This window comes from Schistocerca americana, chromosome X (assembly GCF_021461395.2).
Source record: "Schistocerca americana isolate TAMUIC-IGC-003095 chromosome X, iqSchAmer2.1, whole genome shotgun sequence".
Classification (NCBI taxonomy): domain Eukaryota; kingdom Metazoa; phylum Arthropoda; class Insecta; order Orthoptera; family Acrididae; genus Schistocerca; species Schistocerca americana.
Window position 1 is genome coordinate 685,155,287 of NC_060130.1, and position 24,185 is coordinate 685,179,471.

At 39.7% G+C, this 24,185-nt stretch overlaps 1 protein-coding gene across 2 annotated transcripts in view; it reads right to left on the minus strand.

The window, feature by feature from the left end:
- Positions 1-22,341: 22,341 nt before the first annotated feature.
- The window catches only part of LOC124555120 (plasma membrane calcium-transporting ATPase 2), a 370,405-nt gene continuing 368,561 nt past the window's right edge, over positions 22,342-24,185 (minus strand). Inside the window, exon 25 of one of the 2 annotated variants that reach the window (XM_047128924.1) lies at positions 22,342-23,878. In XM_047128924.1, the coding sequence (XP_046984880.1) occupies positions 23,663-23,878 (216 nt within the window). In that variant the 3' untranslated portion in view covers positions 22,342-23,662. The remainder of the gene's footprint in view (positions 23,879-24,185) is intronic. The other variant, XR_006968519.1, reaches the window with a different exon arrangement.

The window sequence follows — 24,185 nt, forward strand, 5'->3', positions numbered from 1 at the left end:
GCTGATCAAGGTCTCCATCGCCACAACAACCTGGAAAACTAAAGGGTGCGACCTTCCTTGGAGGTGAGGCCGCCGAAGAGAAAATTCCTCTGCCATTGATCACTACAAAAATGATAGGAAACTATGTCGATATCCTCATGGGTGGCCAACCAGCCCAACCTCTTGTGGACTCTGGAGCATCATATTCAGTCATTTTGGAGAAGTACTGTCACCAGTTGCAGAACACCGTATTCATTGACAGCAAAACATCTTTGCTGAAGGTGGCTAATGGGAACTGTCATGTGTCATGCCATGCATCAACCCATGGATCTTGTAGTGGAATGTAAGAGAAGCATACTACTGAAGAATAACTTAGTCATCCCAGCCTCTGTCGTCTCATTTAAGAATGGATTCAGGGAATCATGGATAGTTAACTGTCGCCGAGAACCGCACATCCTTCCAAGATGCATGTGCGTAGCAAACACTGATCCGCTGATTGCCAAACAGCTGAGCATCATAGAAACCTCCCATGCCGAGTGTTTGGGTGAAATTGGCGCTACCACTATGAGACAGGATCTTCTAGATCTACTATCACCAGATCTCACTACGAAACAACAGCAGAAGCTACTCGCCATTCTTCAAGAGTTCTCTGAATGCTTCAATCCACAGGTGAAGAGCAAATTAAATCAACCAATAAGCCAGACAGCATATCGTCAGCAACGGAACATCAAACAATTCGTGACAAGGTAGGGAAAGTGATGGACAACGATATCATTCAGCCTTCGCAGAGCCCATGGTCGTCAGCAGTGGTTCTCTTCAGTAAGAAGAATGGCAGTTGGCGCTTTTGTGTTGACTACAGGAAGCTTAATAAGATAACTAAAAAGGACGTTTACCCTCTTCCACGAATTGACAATACACTAGATCGTCTGAAGGGGGCTAAGTTTTTCCCAACCATGGACATGTACTCAGGATACTGGCAAATCGAAGTAAAAGAGGTTGATCGTAACGCTATTTGGTTTGTGTAATGCACCAGCAACTTTTGAACGGATGATGGATAATCTTCTAAGTCACCTGAAGGGGACGATGTGTCTTTGTTATTTAGATGACCTTATATTGTTCTCAGAGACATTTGATGAACACGTAAAAAGACTGAGGGGCCGTTCTTAAGTGCCTCCAACAAGGTGGACTGAAACTTAATCCAAGAAAGTGTCTCTTTGGAGCAAAATAAATCAAAATACTTGGACACGTTGTGTCAAACGAAGGTGTGCGGCCAGACCCAGGAAAGATGAGATCTATTCCTAAAAGTATTAGCAGGGTGTATACGTGGACAAAGAAAAAAAATTCCCGGATTTCTCTCGGATTTCCCAGTGAAAAATACACTTTCTACCGGGTGAAAACATACTTTTTCCCTGTTAACTGACAGTATATTTTCTCTCGGAACTGTATAACTTATCAGTCCTTTGAATGATTATGGTTTTATACACGGGCGTAGAATTCCCCAGCAGTTTAGAACACTAAACACAGGGAAAAAACACGTTTTGGAAAGATCTGTGGTGTGCAGCAACATGTACGCTGCATATTTTCGTAATACGAAAGTATAAATTCGAATTTCACCAAACACCGCATGCCACCTGATCTCGTCAGCCGATGACAGCCGGTATTCAGAGCATAGGACTAGTGATGTAGTCAGCCCAACGAGTTAAAATTTCATAGAGTGGCTGAGATACTAGTTACAGCGCTCCTAGCGGCAACCAACGCTAACTCGGCCGCCATGTTCTCCTTAGTCAAAACATTAGGAAAGCGTTACTGTTGTTTGTGTTGGAAGTGTGTCAGCTGTTGTGATATTACTGCAATATTTAACTTTTCTAGTTGACTTTTTTGTTACAAAATATAAAGTCAACATGCCTGCAGTGTGTTCAGCGTTCAACTGAAAAAATCGCAGCGATAAAACAACAAATATTTCATATTACAAGTAAGTATATTAGTACCGAAATACGACACACGTTTTTTAATGTTTATTAAAGAGTCATTTGCATTGGAACTGTAATTATGCTTAAGACAAATGCAGGAAGTAATTTATTTATCGTTGATTACGGATTTCCTTTAAAAGATAAGGAAATTACAAAAAGATGGGTTATAAATATGAAGCGAGAAAACTGGTTTCCTACTACAGCCAGTTACCTCTATTCAGCTCATTTTGAAGAGAAATATATGTACCACACAAATGTCCAGAGGCGCCTTTTGTCAAAACCAGTACCTACTATCTTTAAGTTTCCACCACATTTACAAAAGCAAGATAAAGTATTACGACCACAACCCAGAAAGCGATCTTTCGACAATTTGCAAGATAGTGCTATTACAGTGACATCATTAGTACAAAGTAAGTCAATAATTTAATTTTACTCTGTGTTCTTATTACTTTGAATTACATACTTTCTATTATAATCTTATGGTGTAACTCTGTTATAAACTTATGATGTAACTACATTCTTTCAGTGCCTGTCGGACCCACATCTGTTTCTGCTGACCACAATTACTGTCTACCAAGCCCTAAGAAGTTGAAAACACAATATAACAGAGTACAAGCAGAGAATGTGCGACTAAAGAAGCGGATAAAGCAAATGAAGCAACTTAGTGTACGACACAAAAGAAGAATAGTGCAGTTACAGACTTTAATTGCTGGTTTGAGAAGAAGGCTATGTAGTTCAGTTTCTGATATGTTAAACAGTGAACATGTAGTTGGTTTGTTGAAGGAGCTATTGGAACTTGAGTGCAGTGCTAAAGTATGCCATTATTCTCAGCAAATAAGGAAATTTGCCCTGACCCTACACTTTCATTCTGCCAAGGCATACAGCTACTTACGAAAATTTGTGAAATTACCCCACCCAAGAACGCTTCGACTTTGTTATTGAATTACTATGCTTGTGTTAACTACTTGTAACACATATTTCAAATAAATTCTCGTTCACAGTGTACTGGTTTTTGAGGCTTTGACTGTTTACTTTGAAAAAGAGACAAAAATATCGCATTTCTGCGCCCGTTACTGTTTCTAATAGTTAACCACAGCATGTTTAGAAGTTTCACCATAATATTCTGGTGGTACCTGCTCTAATTGCATTAATTTATGGGCAACAAGTAACGTTATAGTGGATGGCCAGACTTATTTGAGTTGTCTTGTAGTGTTATCTACATCGAAAAGTTTAGCCATATTTCGACAAAAACATCCCTTTTTGCTGTCAGTGTACACTGAAATCACTGCTGTCTATTGCTTGTTTTAGAAAAAATAAAGCTAGTATGGGCTATTTCAAGTAAGTCAAACGCAGTTACAAGGGGGCGGGACACAGCAGACGAATGCCTTGACTAAAGAAAACATGGCGGCCAGAACTTCAATATGCTTCAAACATGGCGGACCTATCTCTATGAAATTTTAACTCGTTGAGTCAGCCAATAGCAACATCACGATAAGTAGCGTGAAGACACAAACAGAAAAAGTTAATGGTTTAAATTAACATACGTAGTGTTGGTACACGAAACGCAAAGCTTTCACATATAATATTGGTCTATAAAATTAATACGCTACAAGAGATGCTAAGCTAAGCGTTCACATATAATGTTGGTCTTTTATGTGCGTATTACAATTTAAGATATATCACACAAATGTGTCAGTAAAATTTTTAATAACGACATAAATGTGTAATGTTCTGGACTCGCAATTCATCTAAATGGCTCGTCATCAAAGAGTTGATTTTTAAATGAGAGTCAAACGCTCTGCGATTTAAGAAAAACCTCGTACATTCTCGCACATAGTTCAACTTCCGTAAAAGGAAATTTACTTTGATGGTAACGCTTTTCAAACCACCATTCCGAATATTTTCCCGCGACCTGTTAGAAATAGGTTTTTCCCGGCGGGGTCAGGGATTTTCTCTGCCTCGTGATGACTGGGTGTTGTGTGATGTCCTTGGGTTAGTTAGGTTTAAGTAGTTCTAAGTTCTAGGGGACTGATGACCATAGATGTTAAGTCCCATAGTGCTCAGAGCCATTCTTAGAAATAGGTTCGTTTCTGCAGTTGCCAGAGAGCGTCAGATGACAGGCGTCACCGCGCTTGCGCAGCTACGATGTCGTAGGGAGCCCGTATGTTCGAAGTGTAAAACATTAAAAGATCTTACATTACGTCATAAAAGAAACAAGACATCATAGGATACTCCAAGAGCATTGGAATTTCGTGACCCATACTAAAATGTGCACATTTAAAGTGCATATTTAAAGTTCACATTCGTATGTCCAGATTCCCAGAGAAGTATACCACGACGTGGTATTATGCTTTTCAGTGCGGTTTTCGGGATGTTAATTTTTTTGGAGTACCAGTACTGTGTTATCTCATGTTTGGTTCTTTATTATGGCATAATGCCATACGTGCTAGAAGTTGAAAACGTGCACTTGAAATGCAGCAAGCAGTGTGTGGAATTAAACACTTCGTTTCAAATATATTGTCTGCCTCAGAGGAAAAGATTAATAAAAGAAAATTTCTTTAGCAAACCGACAAAAATAACTTCGTTGTTCCGCAAGGCAATTAATGCTTGACTGTCAGAAAGGTGGAAATACAATCTGCAACTAATAACGCATTTTTAAAAAAAATGGTTCAAATGGCTCTGAACACTATGGGACTTAACATCTGAGGTCATCAGTCCCATAGACTTAGAACTACTTAAACCTAACTAACCTAAGGACGTAACACACATCCATGCCCGAGGCAGGATTCAAACCTGCGACCGTAGCAGCAGCGCGGTTCCGAACTGAAGCGCCTAGAACCGCTTGGCCACCGCAGCCGGCAACACATTTTAGCCTTCCGTAATTAGGCCTATGTGAATGTATTTTAATTCACTTGATAGCTCCCGGCCATAGAAATCGGTTTTGTTTTCATTTGACGTGAGAGCAGTAAACGAAGAGGAAACAGCAAGATCACTAAATGTAAACACAGGTCACGTTGAGACTACCCACTTCCCCACTGGAACTCAGGCTGCTCTGCGCATCAGCTCCGGTGGTGGTGGTGGTGGTTAGTGTTTAACGTCCCGTCGACAACGAGGTCATTAGAGACGGAGCGCAAGCTCGAGTTAGGGAAGGATTGGGAAGGAAATCGGCCGTGCCCTTTCAAAGGAACCATCCCGGCATTTACCTGAAACGATTTAGGGAAATCACGGAAAACCTAAATCAGGATGGCTGGAGACGGGATTGAACCGTCGTCCTCCCGAATGCGAGTCCAGTTTCCGAACCGGGGCAATACACCGCCACTCCCTTGAGGGTTTGAGATAGAACGTCAATAATTAGAAAAAAATCGAATTTTCAAAAATATGTTCATTTTGTGGCGCACATCTTTCTGAAGAGTCTGATGCGCATAAAACATGGGTGTTCGAGGAAATGTAAGACATTTTATTTGGTCTTAAGTGTGCCAAAGTGCAGAGCCTCGCCTCTTCACACAGCATTCTTCTATCGCACGTCACTATATTTCGCTCTGTGGAATTGAAACGTGTGTATTTTGTAATGGATGCCATCAAACCATATTGAGGACAGTGGAAATTAAAATGTCCTGTGGGGCCTCTCCTGCTTACAGTTGGCCGGTTTGACATCCTGTCCCATATTCTTTTTTTAAAAAAAAGCACTCTTCAGAAAATTTGCACTCTTTACTCCCTATCAGCTAACAACTTGCTGCTTTGTGTGACATAAAATTAAATATAGGATACATAAACCTAGTAAAGACATGAGACAAGCAAGACAATACACATTTCTTCAATCCTTAGCTCAGATGGCTCTGAGCACTACGGGACTTAACTTCTGAGGTCATCAGTCCCCTAGAACTTAGGTTAGTTAGGCTTAACTTGTTCGAAGGACATAACACACATCCATGCCCGAGGCAGGATTCAAACCTGCGACCGTAGCGGTTGCGCGGTTCCAGACTGTAGTGCCTAGAACCGCTCGGCCACTCCAGCCAGCCAATCCTTAGCTCCTAGAATTTTTTCTCTCTAATCTTGCTACAGCTTTACATGGCATGCTTTCCTTTCTACGAAAGAATCTATTACCTCATAAAAGTTCGTCAAACGTTTTGCTGCATGAGAAATCGAAATGTCGTTGTCTAATACTGAAAAAGCTGTTAATACAAACAGTACCCAAGACTGGGGTGGTTTCCCGATCTGATTATGTCTATTTTGTCACTGTCTGTTAGATAAAACAAAATACGCCTTTCAAATAATGCAACAATTTTAACACACACCAAATAAACGAGACTGTTTTGGCACAAACGGTTTTTTTTGTAACGACTGAATATAATTCACGAAGTACCAATATCAAATGCCTATTAGGCCTACTACAAGCAAAAAGCTTTACGTTAGGAAACAGTTTCACACTTCATTCATACACTCCAGTTTCTCAAGCATGAGATCGAAAAGTAGTAGTACGAAATTTTTAAACTTGGAATCGTCATATTGTTCCATAACTTGTGTGATGTCCCCTTTTCTTCTCCTTCCTCGTTGTAACAAACAGTCTTGTTATCACTAATGCTGTAACTAGTCCCAATTATGTCATAGCTTATTCGCCGGTTAAGTTCACTAACTCTGCCAGAATCACCGGGTTAGTTATCCCGCGACTTTTCTCCGGTTAGGCGTTGTTACATGTTCGAACAACGCGTTTTCCGCGCTTTTTCCAGAATAGAACTTAAAGCGGCTGCTAGCTGGGGAATGTACAACTGGCCCTTACTCTGGCCAAAAATTTTCTGTCACAATTTCATTTTCTTGGATACACTGAGAAAGTAATACCTGTTATTCGTTTATTTCCACTCCGGTAGTCTGAATCTATGGATTTCGCTAGTAATTATAACAACGCTGTTCATTCGCAAACCCAATCAACCACACAATCAGACAGCAGTTGGCATTCATCCGTTCGGCCTTACTCCGCTCAGCTCGTGTAGCCCCTTTTGTCTGAAGGAAAGTTTGTTTCTACATGCGACGAGGATTCCCCCAACAGAGACATCATGTAACTATGCACGCATTCAGAAATCAACTTAGAATGTGTTCAAAAACCGACAGGGATGCGTTTCAAAGTCATATGAATAATCGACGGACTAACGTGCGCTGGATGCTAGTCGCTTTGTGAAGCAAGGTTTTTTTTTCCCCCTCAAGAATAGGAATTTGCCCCTCCCCCTTCCCCCCTGATCAGGCCCTGCTGCGCATTCATGAATCTAGCACCTTGGGTGCTCCAGTAAAATTTTTCCCGGTAGCATCTAGCTGCGACTGCTTACACGGCATACAGCCACATGCGGGAGAAGGTACTACGCGCCCGATCCCGCTCGTAACTGCTACAACTAATCTAATGTAAACAGTTGTGACGTCACGCTCATCGGAGGCAATTTGTTGTTACGAAGCATTGCATAGTCTTCCTAAAGCCTTTGACACTTTTTGCTGTTGACAGACGCTTGTATGAGCACTGTGTTCTGTTGCTGTATATGACGCGTTTCCTTTCCAATTTAAGTTTTATTTTCGTTTTTTCTCTAGTTCATGTTTTATTGCTGCAGTATTATTCTGCAGTAGCGGGATACAGCAATATCCTTTGTCAGAGTATCGGTTCTTACCAGTTAAAATTACAGAAATTTAACTGAAAACAGGAACAATGAAAAATTACCGGAATTTTAAAAAATTCCCGGGTTTTTCCCGGATCTCCCAGTTGTCCCGGGTCGTATACACCCTGATTAGAGATGCGATAAGCTTCCTCAGATTATGTTCTTAGTACCGTCGTTTTATCAAAGATTTTTTTATCAAAGCGTGGCCACACCAAGAGTTTTTAAGAGCCGATGCTAAATTTATCTGGGGTGGTGCTCAACAATATTCTTTTGATGTGCTGCGAAAAGCTCTGAAGACTGACCCTGTACTTGGTCTGTATGATGAGAGAGCACCTACAGAACTACACACAGATGCCAGTGGGTATGGGATCGGTGCTATTCTGGTGCAAATTTCGGATGGAAAGGAGAAGGTTATAGCCTATGCTCCTAGGACACTTACAAAAGCCGAGAGAAACTACTCAACTACAGAAAGAGAATGTCTTGCTGTGATCTGGGTCAAATGCAAATTTCGACAGTATCTCTACGGAAGGCCATTCACAGTTGTTACAGACCATCATTCACTTTGTTGGTTGACAGGTCTTAAGGATCCAACAGGGCGACTCGCATGGTGGGCACTATGTCTTCAAGAGTATGACATTAACATAGTGTGCAAAAGTGGAAGAAAACGCTAAGATGCCGACTGTCTCTCAAGAAACCTTGAGCAAGACCATCAAGACTTTGATGAAGATAGTGACTGTCTCGCTGCACTCCAGTATCTCTCTGCTGAGCAGAAGAAGGATGCCAAGATATTTCAAATTATGCTTGCCTTAAATTGGTCAGAGGATGTGAAAGGACAATTTAAGGTAGTTAATGGATTACTTTGCAAGAAAAACTTTGTTCTGTTTGGAAAGACGTGGCTACCAGTGATTCCTAAAAGCATGCACTTAGATGTCCTACAGAAATTCCATGTCACACCTGAGGCCGGACATTTAGGATTTATTAAAACATACGATAGAATCTGCATGAGATTTTTCTGGCCAGGTTTATTTAGGAGTGTCTGTCACTATGTGTCGCACTGTCGAGAGTGCCAGAGGAGAAAGGCAGTTCCACAGAAACCACCTGGCCAACTCATACCAATTCCACCAGCCGAAACGCCTTTCCAGTGTTCAAAATGGTTCAAATGGTTCTGAGCACTATGGGACTTAACATCTGAGATCATCAGTCCCCTAGAACCTAGAACTACTTAAACCTAACTAACCTAAGGACATCACACACATCCATGCCCGAGGCAGGATTCAAACCTGCGACCGTAGCGGTCGCACGGTTCCAGACTGTAGTGCCTAGAACCGCTCGACCTGCCTTTCCAGTGTGTTGGGATGGACCTCCTCAGACTATTTCCAATGTCTGCTGGTGGCAATAGATGGATTATTGTTTGCACTGCTTATCTGACATGCTATGCCATTACAAAAGCCGTGAAAACAGCCGAAGAATTCGAGGTAGCCAAATTCATCATGGAAGACATTGTATTAAAACATGGTGCCCCACGGTTGTTAATTACAAATCGAAGGAAAGTTTTTCAATTGAATCTTATGACAGAGATAAACCATAGGTGCAACATTACTCATCACATGACGACTGCCTACCATCCGCAAACTAACGGGCTTACTGAATGCCTCAGTAAGACCTTGGCTGACATGCTATCAATGTTCATCAATGTTGAGCAGAGCAACTGGGATGAGGTGCTACCTTTCGTGACGTTTGGCTACAACACTGCCAAACAAGACACCAAAGGATTTACACCATTTTTCCTGCTGCATGGGCATGAGGTGATTATGACGATGGACACTGTGTTTCCGTTACATCCTGATGACATGGACGACGACTACATTGGCTAGGTGTTAACCAGAGCTGAGGAAGCTCGGCAATCAGCTCGACTCCACATGCTGCAGTCTGAAGAAAACAATTGCTGAAGGTATGACGCGTGCCACCGTCCTGTTGTCTACCAGCATGGTGACCTCATCTGGATCTTCACTCCTGTTCGGAAGGTTGGTCTCTCTGAGAAGCTCCTCGGACACTACTTTGGACCTTATAAGGTCGTAAAACAGTTGTCTGATGTTACTTATGAAGTTGAAGATTTTGACCCCCGACACAAGACGACGGAAGATCAGAGATATGGTCCACGTCCTTCAAATGAAGCCCTATAAGGATCCTGCAGACCAGGGTAAATTTGATGCTCCAGCAACAGGTATCAAGCAGAAAGGTGACGAAGAGCATAGCAGCAAAGGAAGTTCTAATAAAATCACCGCCAAGGCGAACATCAGTCATCGGGAGCCGGAGTATGCAGGACTGATGACTCATTTCTGGACTAGGAGGACGTAACACCGAGACGCTGTTCTCTTAAGGAGGGAGCAATGTCGTAAAAGAAGCTGAGTAGCACAGTCATCGTGCTGTAGTGGTTATGATACTAGACTGATGCATGGAGGGTTGTGAGTTAAAAACTCATCTGAACTGTAAAACTTTAATTTGTATATTCGGCTCGATTACATTCTATAAGTATCCACAAATGTCAAGAATCATTGTACTGGAATGTTCTGTAACTGTACATATACCATACGTGTTCTGGCTGGAGGCAGTTCACTCCGCGCTCTTGTATGTGCAGGTGCTGAATAAACCTTCGTTAAGTGAGGTTAGTGTTCGCCATTCATCTAATTACACCTTCTTCTATGTGACAATATTATAGTTGTTAAACATTAAAAATATGTAATAATCTTTATCATCTTGTGCTCCACAGCTGATTCTTGTAATATTAATGAGAAACCACCACTGCTGTATTGGTATACATTTATTATGTCATGGCCGGTTTTATTCCAAAGAACATCATGAGGTTACACTGCCAATAGTCTTAACAAATCCCAAAAGAGTTGTGCCAGTATCATGACTTAAGAAGACTGGTTATTTTACATCACGTCAAAGACAAATTTGCCTTTAACATTTTGTAAAATAACTAGTCTTTTTTAAGTCATGATATTGGCACAAATCCTTTGGGATTTGTTAAAAAGACTTTTGGCAGTGTAATGTGATGATGTTCTTTTGAACAAAGTGGTCATGACCTAATAAATTTGTATCAATACAGCTGTGATGGTTTCTTATTAGTATCAACTAAAATATGTCCCTGAAATAACAACTGAAGAAAATACTTATTTCTGTACTACAATAAACAGTGGAAATCACAAAACTGGTGTCATGAAAAATTCCCTGATGTTTGCATACTGTAAGTACAGTTTCTTTCATTTGCTTGGTCAGTTGTAAAATAAAACAAGACTGTTCAACTATTATGATATCAAAGATGGAAAAGCCTTCAGCCAGGTGCTTGATTTTAGTATAATCACTAGTGGCAGCTTTAGCAGACAGTTTCTACATACTCAGGCTTGGTAGCATTCCTCATGACAAACTGTTGTTATTGTTGTTGTGGTCTTCAGTCCAGAGACTGGTTTGATGCAGCTCTCCATGCTACTCTATCCTGTGCAAGCTTCTTCATCTCCCAGTACCTACATCCTTCTGAATCTGCTTAGTGTATTCATCTCCTGGTCTCCCTCTACAATTTTTACCCTCCAAGCTGCCCTGCAGTACTAAATTGGTGATTCCTTGATGCCTCAGAATATATCCTACCAACCAATCCCTTCTTCTAGTCAAATTGTGCCACAAATTTCTCTTCTCCCCAATCCTATTCAATACCTCCTAATTAGTTAACATGACAAACTCGTGAAACAAAATATTAATCTAGTACTTACTAACTTCAGGACATCCATGGAAAGGTCCCAGAACATATCTCACTTATAAATGGTAGCATGAATTAATTCTGGGTGAAGGTAAGTTTTGAAGGTGGACCAAACAGGGTAACCAGGTGGTTTTATAGACTCCCTGCACGCGTAGTGGTGGGACATCTCAGAGGAAACTTTGAGAAGGATGAATGCAAATTTCTCGGTCACTGCATCTTACCAGTTATAGATTGGAAGACTCAAGTAATCAGGATGGGTCGTAGGGGCAGGTAATAATGCATAATTTGCAAATTGTTATTTGCTGCATTATTCTAAAAATGGACAAATTTGTCATCATCTGCTGATTTCTGCAGTTGTTTCAGAGAGTGTTCCTTGTCTGTTAGCACTTACAACTCTACACAAACGGTACTCCTCTCAGTCAGTAAGTGAAGCATATGCCCTATGTTAAACCAGTAAATAGCTTAAAGCCATCTATCCAGACAATTAGTGGTGATAACAGCAGGGAAACAGAGGATAACAGAGAAAAGGCCAAAATACAGAATTCCTTTTTCCAAAATTGTTTCAGTGAGGAATAATATACTGTTTTTCTCCTTTCAGTCATGCATGGATGTCAAAATCATACTGTGGGGAGAAAATCAACTAAACTGCTCGGAAGAAGAAAGGCAACTAGATCTGATGAGACACCTATACAGTTTTACATAGAACATGTAAAAGATGTTGCTCCTCCTGTACCAGCAGACTACTGTAGGTCACTGGAGGGAAAAAAACATTCCAAATGACTGGAAAAATGTGTAGGTCATTCCCGTTTCCAGAACGATCATCAAACAGATGCACACAATGACAGGTCTGAGTACCTAGCATGAGTCTATTGTGGAATTTTGGAACTTGCTTCATGCTCCTGTGTTATCATCATCTTCTTGGAGATGAAATATCAGTCAACTCCATTCGTTCCCAAGGCCAAGAAGGCAGACTGATTTCATGTTCCTCGACTTGGGGAAGGCATTCCACGCAATTCCACACTATAACTAACAAATAAAATAAATTATATATAATATCAGACCAGCTGTGAGACTGTATTGAGGAGCTCCTGGAAATAGAACTCAGCATGTCATTCTTAATGGAGACAGATCTAAAGATGTAAAAGTAACTTTGGATGTATTCCAAATGGGTGTTCACAACCACTACTGTTCACATTACATGTAAATGACCTAGGAGATAATGTCAAAGGCTTCACAAGCTTGTTCGTGGATGATGCCATCGTATATAGGGAAGTCAAAATGGTGGCAGATTGTAGCCTAATGAAATGCTGGAAGTCCTGCAGAGAATCAACACTTGCAGAAATTGGCAGTTGAACCTCAACTTACACAAATGTAATATATTGCATGTAAACAAGTGGGTAAGACCTGTTTTGTATGACCGCTCAACTGCAAAACAATCATTGGAGGCAGTCAAATCCATTACATATCAGGGAGTATGTGTACAGATCAAATTAAAGTGGATTGATCACATAAAACTAGTCACATGACAGGCAGATGCCAGACCAAAATTCACTGAAAGAATTCTCTGAACATATAGTCCACACACAAAGGAGGTCTCTTACAAAATTCTCATTCATCTGATATTTTTCATCAGTTGGAGCCCCTTAACAGCTAGGATTGAGAGAGGTAAGATGAAAGATACAAAAAAAAGAGCAATGCATTTCATCACACATTAATTTAGTGAGAACATAAGTGTCATGGAAATGCTCATCCAACTACAGTATCAGATGTTATTATCACTTTGCATCATAGTGTGGTTTTCTGTTCAAAATCTGAGAGCATATGTTCCTATGACCATGACAGTAAAATTTGAGAGATTCGAGTTCTACCAACAATCATTTTTCCTGTGCACCATTTGCAGATGACTGTGGGACACAACGTACCTTCTTCCACCACACATGATTAGGTTTAACGTCCCATCAAAATTGAGGTCATTACATATGGAGCAAAAGCTCGGATTGTGTTAAGGATGGGGAAGGAAATGGGCTGTGCCCTTTCTCAGGAACCATTCCAGCATTTGCCTGGAGTAATGTAAGGAAATCACAAAAAACTTAAAACTGGCTGGCTAGATGCAGGTTTGAACCGTCGTCCTCCCGAATGTGAGACCAGTGTGCTAATCACTGCGCCATCTCACTCGGCCCACCACAAATGATAAGTGGCATGAGGAGTAGAGGTTTAGATGCAAATGAAGATGACTTAATAAATATTGTACCTTCAACAGAAGCTATACAGCTGTATATAAATGTGAAACAGACATCAACACAATACAGCTACAGTTTTAGAAATTGTAAAAGCTAATTTATAATTATGTATCGGTAAAGAATGTGTTCTGTAGTAAAAAAAATTGTTTCAATGCAGCAGACAGTGATCTCAACCCAGGTTAATAGATAAAAGCATAAAATTTAATGCAACTGGTTATGATAATAAATTACCACCACTGCAATGTCTTTAAATGAAGCTCTGCTCTTTGAATTAGATTGTGCACAATGATTAATCTTTCTGTCACATTATTATTGGGTAACAGATCAGGAATCTTCTATCTAACAAATTATTGAAGTACACTCCCAGGTAACTCAAAAATTCATTTAATCTGGTATAGCTATCTCTCTCTCACCTTTGCAAACTTCACCAAGATTCTTCTTATTTAGCAGATCCCCTACACGTCTAAGGGCAAGCTGTTTGTTGGATCCAGAACTGACGTGCTCATTCAAGTATGCTTTATGGACCAACCCAACTTCATTTCTCCAAGCATTAGCCCCCAAAAAATAGAATTAGATAGCCCAATGTAGTAGTGTTTAACACCCCCCCCCCCCCTCGCCCTCCTTTTCATACTAATAATAGTGACCATGAGTCACGGTTTGGGCTGTAAAAGCTATCAAAAGCATTTAGCATTCTAATACATGCAATTTCAGTCACAGACAACAACTCTCAGAGATTGGTCAGAGCTGGATCCTAAGGGCATACATCCGCACTGATAACATCCAAGATGTATTAGAATAAGATTGTTGCCACGTCATCTCAGGGGCACAGGGAAGTGGAATCTCAAAATCACCCTCCTATCCGCACTGTGTTCCTAAAGGAATTCTGAGCAAATGCAGTAGTTCACTGGCTTACTGAATGCAGATATTAATGGTGAGGACCTGAGAGAGTGCAAATGTATGCATATGATGAGAAATTACTTTCCTTTATTGTTCATCAGAGAGAGGTGATAGCATGTAAACATATGCCTGAATGACGCACTGATGGCAAACAGGGTGTTTTATTTCTTGTGGTTTGAAATGTACTATAATCCATGTGTTTACTGTGACTAGTTAATCTAACTAACAAACATCATACTGCAAGTAGCCAGTGGTGGTGGTCTCATTCTCAGGCTAATCACTGTATCCTCGGATGTGCAGTGAACATAAATATATGGGGGGAGTGGAGGAGTGGAAGTCTTGTTTTTGAAATACTGTCAGATTTAGATTATAGCTCAAATAAAATAGCTTCATGATTCACAGATTGCAGTGGTAGCAGCACTGTTTCTGGCATGCAGTTAGCTGAGCTTGACAAGTGTCTGCATGTATCTTCAAAACAGGTACTAACTATGAATTTCTGTGGATGTGAGCAACAGGCCTACACGAACTCAAGTTAATTTATCTGGTGTTTTTACTGGCCATCTGATTCCGCTGTTGAATTTTTAGAACTACTCAAAGAAAGTCTATGTTCAGTAGCTCCAAAATACACAGATCATGCAATATTATTTGGAAGTGACTTTAACCTACCAAGTGCAACTGGGACATGTATGGATTCTTTACTGGTAGTATGGGAATATAGTTTTTGTGAAGTAGTTTTGAACACATTTTCCAAATACTTTCTTAAGCAGCTTGTTTGATAGGCCACACGCAATGGAAATACTTTAGACCTGGTAGCTACAAACAGGCCTGACATTATCCAAAAAAAAATGGCTCTGAGCACTATGGGACTTAACATCTGTGGTCGTCAGTCCCCTAGAACTTAGAACTACTTAAACCTAACTAACCTAAGGACATCACACACATCCATGCCCGAGGCAGGATTCGAACCTGACATTATCAACAGCATCAATACAGAGATACGGATTAGTGATAATGATGTCAACAGAGCGACAAATTACTAAATTTAATAAATACATCAAGAAGGATAGGAGAGTATTTATGCTGGGAAGAGCAGATAAGCAGTTGTTAGCACCCCACTTAGATAATAAATGGACAAATTTAACTCCAGTATGATGGATGTAGAGGAATAACGGCAAAGTTTAAACTGCTTGTAAATTGCCCTCTGGAGAAATATGTGCTGAGTAAATGAATTAAGGACAGAAAAGAGCCACCATGGTTTAATAACAAACTTTGAAAATGCTGAGGAAGTACAAACTAAATTTCAGTTCAAAAAAGAGCACAGAAATGTTGACAGGCAAAAGTTCTGGAAAATTCATGTGTGTGTAAAATAACTGATGAGTGAAGCATACAGCTTGCACTGTTATACCTTAGCAAAAGTTCTTGCCTAGAATTTGAGATAATTCTAGTCCTATGTAAAATCACTAAGCAGCTCAAAGGCTTCTATCAAATCACTAGTTGACCAGTCTGGAATGGCAACAGAAGACACAAAATGGGAAGCTGAAGCATTAAATTTCACATTTAAGGAATCATTATGTATGATGATCATACAAAGATATTGTCATTTGACAATTGCACAGACTCTCATATGGAAGAATTAGCGATAGCCATCTCTGGTGTAGAGAAGCAACTAAAAGAGCTGAAAACATATTAGTCACCAAGTCAGGATGGAATACCAGTTCGCTTTTACAGAGTACTCTGTGGTATTGGCTTCTTATTTAGCTTGCATTTATCATGAATCTCTAACCCAGCACTAATGCCCAAGTGAGTGGAAACAAGTGCAGGTGCTGGTGGCACCTGTAAGGGTAAAAGAATGGACCCACAAAATTACAGACCTATATCCTTAACATTGGGTTGCTGCAGAATTCCTTAACATATTCTAAGTCCAAATATAATAAATTTCCTTGAGACAGAAAAACTTCCATCCACAAATCAGTGTGGATTTAGGAAGCATTGCTTGTGCAGGTCTCAGCTTACCCTTTTCTCACATGATATTTTGTGATCCATAGATGAAGGACAACAGGAAGTTTCAATATTCCTAGATTTCTGGAAAGCATTTGACACAGTGCCCCACTGCAGACTGTTCATGAACGCCCTTGCATACAGATTAGCTTCCCAGATATGTAAGTGGCCCAAAGATTCCTCAAGTGAAAGAACCCAGTACATTGTCCTGGATGATGAGTGTTCATCAGAAACAAGAGTAATGTCAGGAGTCCCCCAGGGAAATGTGATTGGACCACTCTTATTCTCTATGTGCATAAATGAACTGACAGACAGGGTGAGCAGCAATTCGCGGATGTTTGCTGATTATTCTGTGGCGTACGTGACGGTGTAATCTTTAAATGACTTGGACAGAAAGTCTGGCTGATGTGATGAACAGAAGCTTACTTGAAATGTAGAAAACTGTCACAAAACACAAAAATACAGTGTGTGTGTGTGTGTGTGTGTGTGTGTGTGTGTGTGTGTGTCTGTGTGTGTCTGTGTGTGTGTGTGTGTGTGTGTGTGTGTGTCTGTGTGTGTGTGTGTGTGTGTGTGTGTGTGTGTGTGTGTGTGTGTGTGTAGGGGGGTTCAAAATGGCTCTGAGCACTATGCGACTTAACTTCTGAGGTCATCAGTCGCCTAGAACTTAGAACTAATTAAACCTAACCAACCTAAGGACATCACACACATCCATGCCCGAGGCAGGATTCAAACCTGCGACTGTAGCGGTCGCTCAGCTCCAGACTGTAGCACCTAGAACCGCACGGCCACTCCGCACGGCCGTGTAGGGGGGCTGGGGGGAAAGGGGGGGAGGGCAGGATAGATAGCTGGGAAATGCATCCTGAACTTCCTATGTAATATGCCACATTTAAGGTGCATTATAACAACTTAACTTTATCTGAAGAACAGCTAGCAGCAGCAGCTCTGGTGAGATACCCAAGGTGTGCTGAGCACTGTCCAATGCGGGTGGCAACTATCTTCTCACCACCCTAACAGAACATCCTTTGTCTACAAGGCAAGTAGTGGCCCTGTATACACACTGAGGAGTGCCAAGATCAGTGAGGCACAAACAGGACACGAACAGCACAAGCTGTAAGTTCCTCGTACAAATGTCCAACCAATAAAGTGAACTTGTAATCTAATAACATTCTGTTTAGATGTATGTAAATCTTCAGTGAAGAATCTGATGAAAAGCAGACAAAACTATAATCCACATGGAAACATTAAGCTATGGTATAATGGATGGGGAGAAGATAGAAAGTTCATTTTATTTTAATGCCTTGAGGAAAGGTAGTTATAATAATTCAGCCATAAAGTATTTTGTAATCATCATTTTTTATTCAAAGAAACAAGCCAACAGCCAACAGTGGGCCAAATGGACCAGCAAGTTCAACTGCTAACACGTGTTTACAAAACTTGGGAGTATTTTTTTCCTTCTTTTATGTTTCAATGGATTCAGAATTAATTGCATAACAGAGACCCTTGCAGATACCCCATGAAGAGCACCATTCATATTTGCCTAGAGCAATCTATATTCTGCATATCCTTTGACTCTCTTAATGACTAGATGATTTAACAGATAACCAAAATTAGGTATTTGAGTTTGTACATAGCCATACTGCAGGACATTTAAATTGGTACAATTATTCACTGCAATCGATAGTTTCACAACAGCCTTTGCCCAATACTGAACACTAGCATACAGTTTACTGGAGTAGTAAATATGTAGATCAAATTAATCTTAAGTGTATTAATTTCCCTTCTCACTTATGGTCATCCATTAAACTATGTATGTTACATATTAAGTACAATCTGGCAAAGCATACCATTCACTCTTGAAAATGTGCACTCAACATACAGAGAACAAAGTCTGCTAAATATACATGTTTGCAAAGAGTTCCCAATATCTTTCTTTTCAGAGAGCAGGTACCCCATCAGCAAAGTTCTATTGTGAGCACAAAAAAACCAGAAACTTATAATGCACTTGAGAAAAGTTGAAATACTTCTACATTAAGTTAAGGAATGAATCAGTTCTTTAATTACCCATTTCCTTTATCATTAAAGGTTAGAACAACAAATCACTGCATTAACTAAAATAGTGCTATACTGCACTCAATCAACAAATACATTTCATTTTGATATTACAGCTGAGTGAGCCTGAGAATGTCTCCTCATTTATTTCAGATACACACAAATCACAACAATCATCAGTGTTTATTACATTCCAAAACTTCGAAAAGGAAGATTTTGAATGAAAACAGAAAACACATAGAAAATCATGAAATTACTAAGAAACTTTTATTCCTGTACAGTTTAGGAAATGCGCGCATGAATGCACGCCTACGCCTACACACACACACACACACACACACACACACACACACACACACACACAAATTCAACATTGCTAAGACCAGCAGGATACTTTATATTGAAAATAAATAAGTAAGTAAGTAAATAAATAAATAAATAAATAAATAAATATTTCATACACATATATTAAATATTGTATATAAGTATTACAATACTATTTCTAATATTAATGTAGCTAGTAGTGATAGAGTTAAAAACTACAGGGCACACGGAAGTTGAGAGAACATTTCAGCAAGAAAGATGAGGGATACATTTGAAATTGTAAATAGGTAACTAGATGGAGAACTGGTATCGTCTTGGGTTTCCCATTTTTACTCAACCACTCTTATTTGTGCGAAAATTTGGGGAGACAAACTTGGTACGTAAATTCCTATCAGTTTATGCAGTGACTATGTAAAATAGCAGCATTCACTATGTTTAATTTAACAATGAAATAAATAACTGAAAATTGAAACTAACTATTTTATGTAGAAATAATTAAGCTTTATTTTTTTTTAAATAGAAGAAAGGAGTTTAAAGAAATTATGCAAGTGCTTCAGATTCAGACTCAAATTTCACATTACACATACCTCCTTTCCCTCCCCCCTCCCCCCCCCCCCCCCCACATTTTTAATATTCTCAATGGTAAATACAACACTAATTACACAAGATTTGTGCATATGTTAAACAGTTGATTACTAGGAACTGCAAAGAATATGACGCATGTGCCATGAAGATATGCCACACATTTGTATTTCTCAAGTCTGTCACAACAATAACAACAACAACAACAACAATAACAACAGTAATAATATTAGTGCCTGTGACATAACAGATGTGTCATATACCCTTATGGACACAAAAATCTGGTCATTATTGGTAGACGAGTAAAAAAATATTAATAATAAAAAGAATCAAATGAGAGACAGACAGGAATGTAGACAAGAGAAATAAATTAGAAATAGTTCCACTATTATCACCTTTATGGTTGTTCAGTTTATAGTAGTAAGTGTCTGACCCTGATTGAATCTCTTTGGGATACCAGTGAGATATAGTCACTCCGGTACAGAAGTAGACCCATCTTCCCCGTCCACATACCCCACAAATTTAATTTGACATCTGGTTCCAACAAAAACAGTTTTCACTTTAGAATCTCTGAAGTGAATATTAAAACTGCTTTCATTTCAACAGAGTAATAATTCTGAAACTCTATGTAAATACCATACACCTAGAGTTTATTACATATGTTTCATTTACAATCTGTCTAGTGTTGCTCAATTTGAGTTAAAAGTACTTTCAGTAGAACTTTTATTTCAGGTAAAAGCTGTATTGGAGCATGAGAATGTAAAATTTTGATATTATGAGATCTCTGTGGGCAATCACTATCTTACTTGTGACAAATAAATCATATCAAAATTAAATACTAATAAACAAGTATTTACAAAAACAATAAAATTAATTGTTCTTACACATTAATACACCCACAAATATGTCAGTTTAAGAGCTCTATAAGAGTTCTTTCCCAAATAAATATTGATCTCATCTAAGTAAGGGAATACTAACTCCTTTGAAGTTTTTGGCATTAATATATCTTTACACACTCACATTATTGCTGAATTGGTACGGCAACCACAGAAAAGAATTGTTTCAAAAAAATAAGTGGGGTCTGTGAAATGCCACTTGTGGAGAAAATTATGAAAAGTTTATTAGTTACAGGTAAACTAGCCCAACTTTCCTTAGATGAAATAATGGCACACATGATATCTCTCGCATGATTTTTATACGTACAGAAAATGTTGCAAGATTATAATAGTTTAAAATAACCTTACAAAATCAATGCACTAGTTCCTTATCACTTTACTGAAACAAATATTTCAGCCCTATACTGTCCCCTTAATTCTGTAACAGAACTCTCAATAAAGCCATCTAAGAGAGACCCTGAGATCTGTAGACACTTCTTGTATAACATTTTACAAGAGACCATTGACGACAATATGCAGAGAGGCTGCTTGCTTATTTCATATTCAATACATGGAATGTGTATTTAGAAAGTGTACGCTATCCAAAATATCGTGAGTAAGTAAGTAAGTGAAAGTGTGTGCGTGCACACATGCTTGTGATCAAGTGTGGTGTGTGTGTGTTTGTCACACACACACACACACACACACACACACACACACACACACACACACACACACACAGAGAGAGAGAGAGAGAGAGAGAGAGAGAGAGAGAGAGAGAGAGAGAGAGAGAGAGAAGCAAGATGAGGATAAGGGAGAGGGTGAAATAAATATGGTGACTGGGGACAGTGGAGAGAAAGACACAGTTGGGGGAGAGTTTATGTGAGGGGAGAGGGTTGAATAATAGGAGAGAGGCTGAGAAGGGGAGTAATGGAGAGAGGGATCGAAATGGGGAGTATGGAGTAGGGGGGAGAGGGATCGAGATGGGGAGTATGGAGTAGGGGGAGAGGGATCGAGGTAGGGAGTAGGGGGGGAGAGGGATCGAGGTAGGGAGTAGGGGGGAGAGGGATCGAGGTAGGGAGTAGGGGGGGGAGAGGGATCGAGGTAGGGAGTAGGGGGGGAGAGGGATCGAGGTAGGGAGTAGGGGGGGGGGGGGAGGTCCAGATGGGGAGTAGGGGGGACAGGGTGTCAAATGGGGAGAAAGGGGAGAAAGTGCCAGTCAGGGAGGAGGGGGTGATATGAGCAGACAGATGACAAGGGGCAAAATGTGGGAGATTGCAGATGGGGGGGGGGGGCATGTGTAGGAGTGGATAGAGAGGAGGGGGGGGGGGGTGGAGCAAATTGTGGGAGGGGCAGTCTGTAGTGTGGGAGCCGTATGTAGTACTGTGTGCCTCAGTAACTGGTTTATTTTTAGTTGTATTTCTACTATTTAAAGGAACTGCAAATCTTTTGCAGCCCACTGTTAAACTGCTGTAAGTACATTCTTGTCTGCATCACAGACAACCTTCACTTTATTGTACAATATTCTTTTAAAAGGAACAAGAAATTTCATCTCCATTTTAAGTTATTGCATGGGTATTGTGTATCTTTAGTTTCATTAAACTGATGCTCCACATTCTGCTCCATCCTGGTATTTACTTCAATATTAGGGATTTAAAAATATTGCATGGAAATAAAATAATTATTCATATAAGTGAAATTAAATTTATGCTGCACTTTCTTGATTGTATACCCATGTATTTACTCAATATGGAAACAAACGCACGCTCCCCCCCCCCCCCCCTCCCCTCCACAAAAGACATTACAGAGTGTACTAAAAACAATAGTGTACTTTATGTACTTACTCCCATTTCACATAAACATTTCGTTTCTGATGCAAAAATTTTAGATGAACTGCCAATATTTGTTAACTCTTTGATTAGCTGAACAGTGGTCTCTGTTCTTTGAAACTGTAAGTAGCCTTCTCTTAGGTCATTACTGTTGTACAAATATATCTGTGTATGCACACATTTATTATAGCTATTTTAAACTGCATCATCTAGAAAATATTTATTTTACAGGCTGAAAAGTTGTCTGCATGTAAATTCATGGAACTAACTAGGTAAGAGAAAGAAGTGATCCTACAGCTCAGATAATCCAACCTCCTAAACAGAGCCACCTGTAACCCTGCATAAATTCACCCAAAATAAATATATGAATGCACATTTTCTGTAACAAGACAAGCTCCATAGCAATTTCACTAGGGCAGGCAACTAGACATTGCATGACATCCCAGTCTAAAACTTCATACTCCAAAGTGCACTTCAAATTTGCAATTTCTTGAACTTCACTGACAGCTTCATGCACCATCTGATACTGTAATTGAGAGCACAAAGTAATGGCAGGTCAAATGAATGTCATTTCAATCCTCCCAATAGTCTTATGCAGTGCTCTTGCAAGTGCAGTTGCACTTTCCTTGGAGAAAGTTTTAAATGCAGCACTGACAACTGCTAGCAAATGATACACACATCTAAGCCAGTAACAGCTCTTTCAGAGTGATCACACTTGTCAAACTATTGTACAAGACTGTTAACATCAGTTTCATTTTAACGGACCTAATTCATAGAATGTCAGCTTTCACTTTAGATTAGGCAAATATACAAAACAAAAACTAAAATTTTTGATGCAGTGTAGTTTTCACCTTTTGCTTCCTCATCTAATACACTTGGTGTTTCTTCAAAAAGTTTCAAAATCTAGTGTTTTCAATATAATTACATAACAACAACAACAGTTTGTGCTCACCTACTCTCTTTCCTGGCTGTAACACTATCATCACACGCAAATCAAAGCACTGTTGTCTCAAAGGTGAAACACAGATTAGCAGAAAGTAAAAGAGTAATAAAAACTGTCTTTTGGAACTGTCCACTGCAGCAAATGTTTCATCACTTTTCTTTTGACTACACACACACACACACACACACACACACACACACACACACACACACACACACATACACACAAACTCGGTGACACACCAGGGTGAGGGCGTAAAAGTTCAGTAGTTACTTTGAGCTGGGAATACAAAATAAATTAAAAAGATCCGAACACACATGGAGAAAAACAAGCAGGAATCATCATCCTGCATTATCTGTATCAGTAAGTGAACATATATTTAAAGAAAATTATGGTAAAAATGATACCACTTCACTGATTCCTTGCTTTTCCCCCCCTTCCTCCCTGCTGAAGTACACACATCTCAGTTACAGATGAGAAATGTGCAGCACACTGCACCTCGACGTAACAGAACACAGGCAACTTTAACACCTCTCTTCATTCTGCTGCAGACACGTGATTGCACACACAGACACTGAGCTGACTAAACTGCAGTCTCGGTGTGACTGTGAGATGAAAGACGTTCCACATCAATTTCTGGGATTGCCAGTTCATCCATCACATTATCAGCATAGTCTATGGAGGATGTCTGAGAAAGCCGCTTGCTAAGTGATGACTGCTTCCGCAGAACTTCAGCCAATGTGGGGTTGTCACTGTATCGAGCATCTAGGCCCTGACGGAAAGCGTTAACCACTCTTATCTGTAATAATTTGTAAAAAGGTTTACTAATTAGTGCACTGTTGTTAAGCACATTTAAAATATAAATTGTGTTTATTCAAAAAGAAAGCATAAAAAAGACTGGTCTTACTATGGTTTTAAACAGTAGTAATTTATGAACTCAGAGTAGTCCGTGTCAGACATTGACCATCCAACTAAAACAATTTTGTAATAAATTAAGATTCATGAAGTGTTGTCATTTTTAAAAACCCAAATTTTTAAAAATGATTCTATTATACTTGTGTACCATGCTTTGACAGTTAAGAAATAAAAAAAGTGTAAAATAAAAT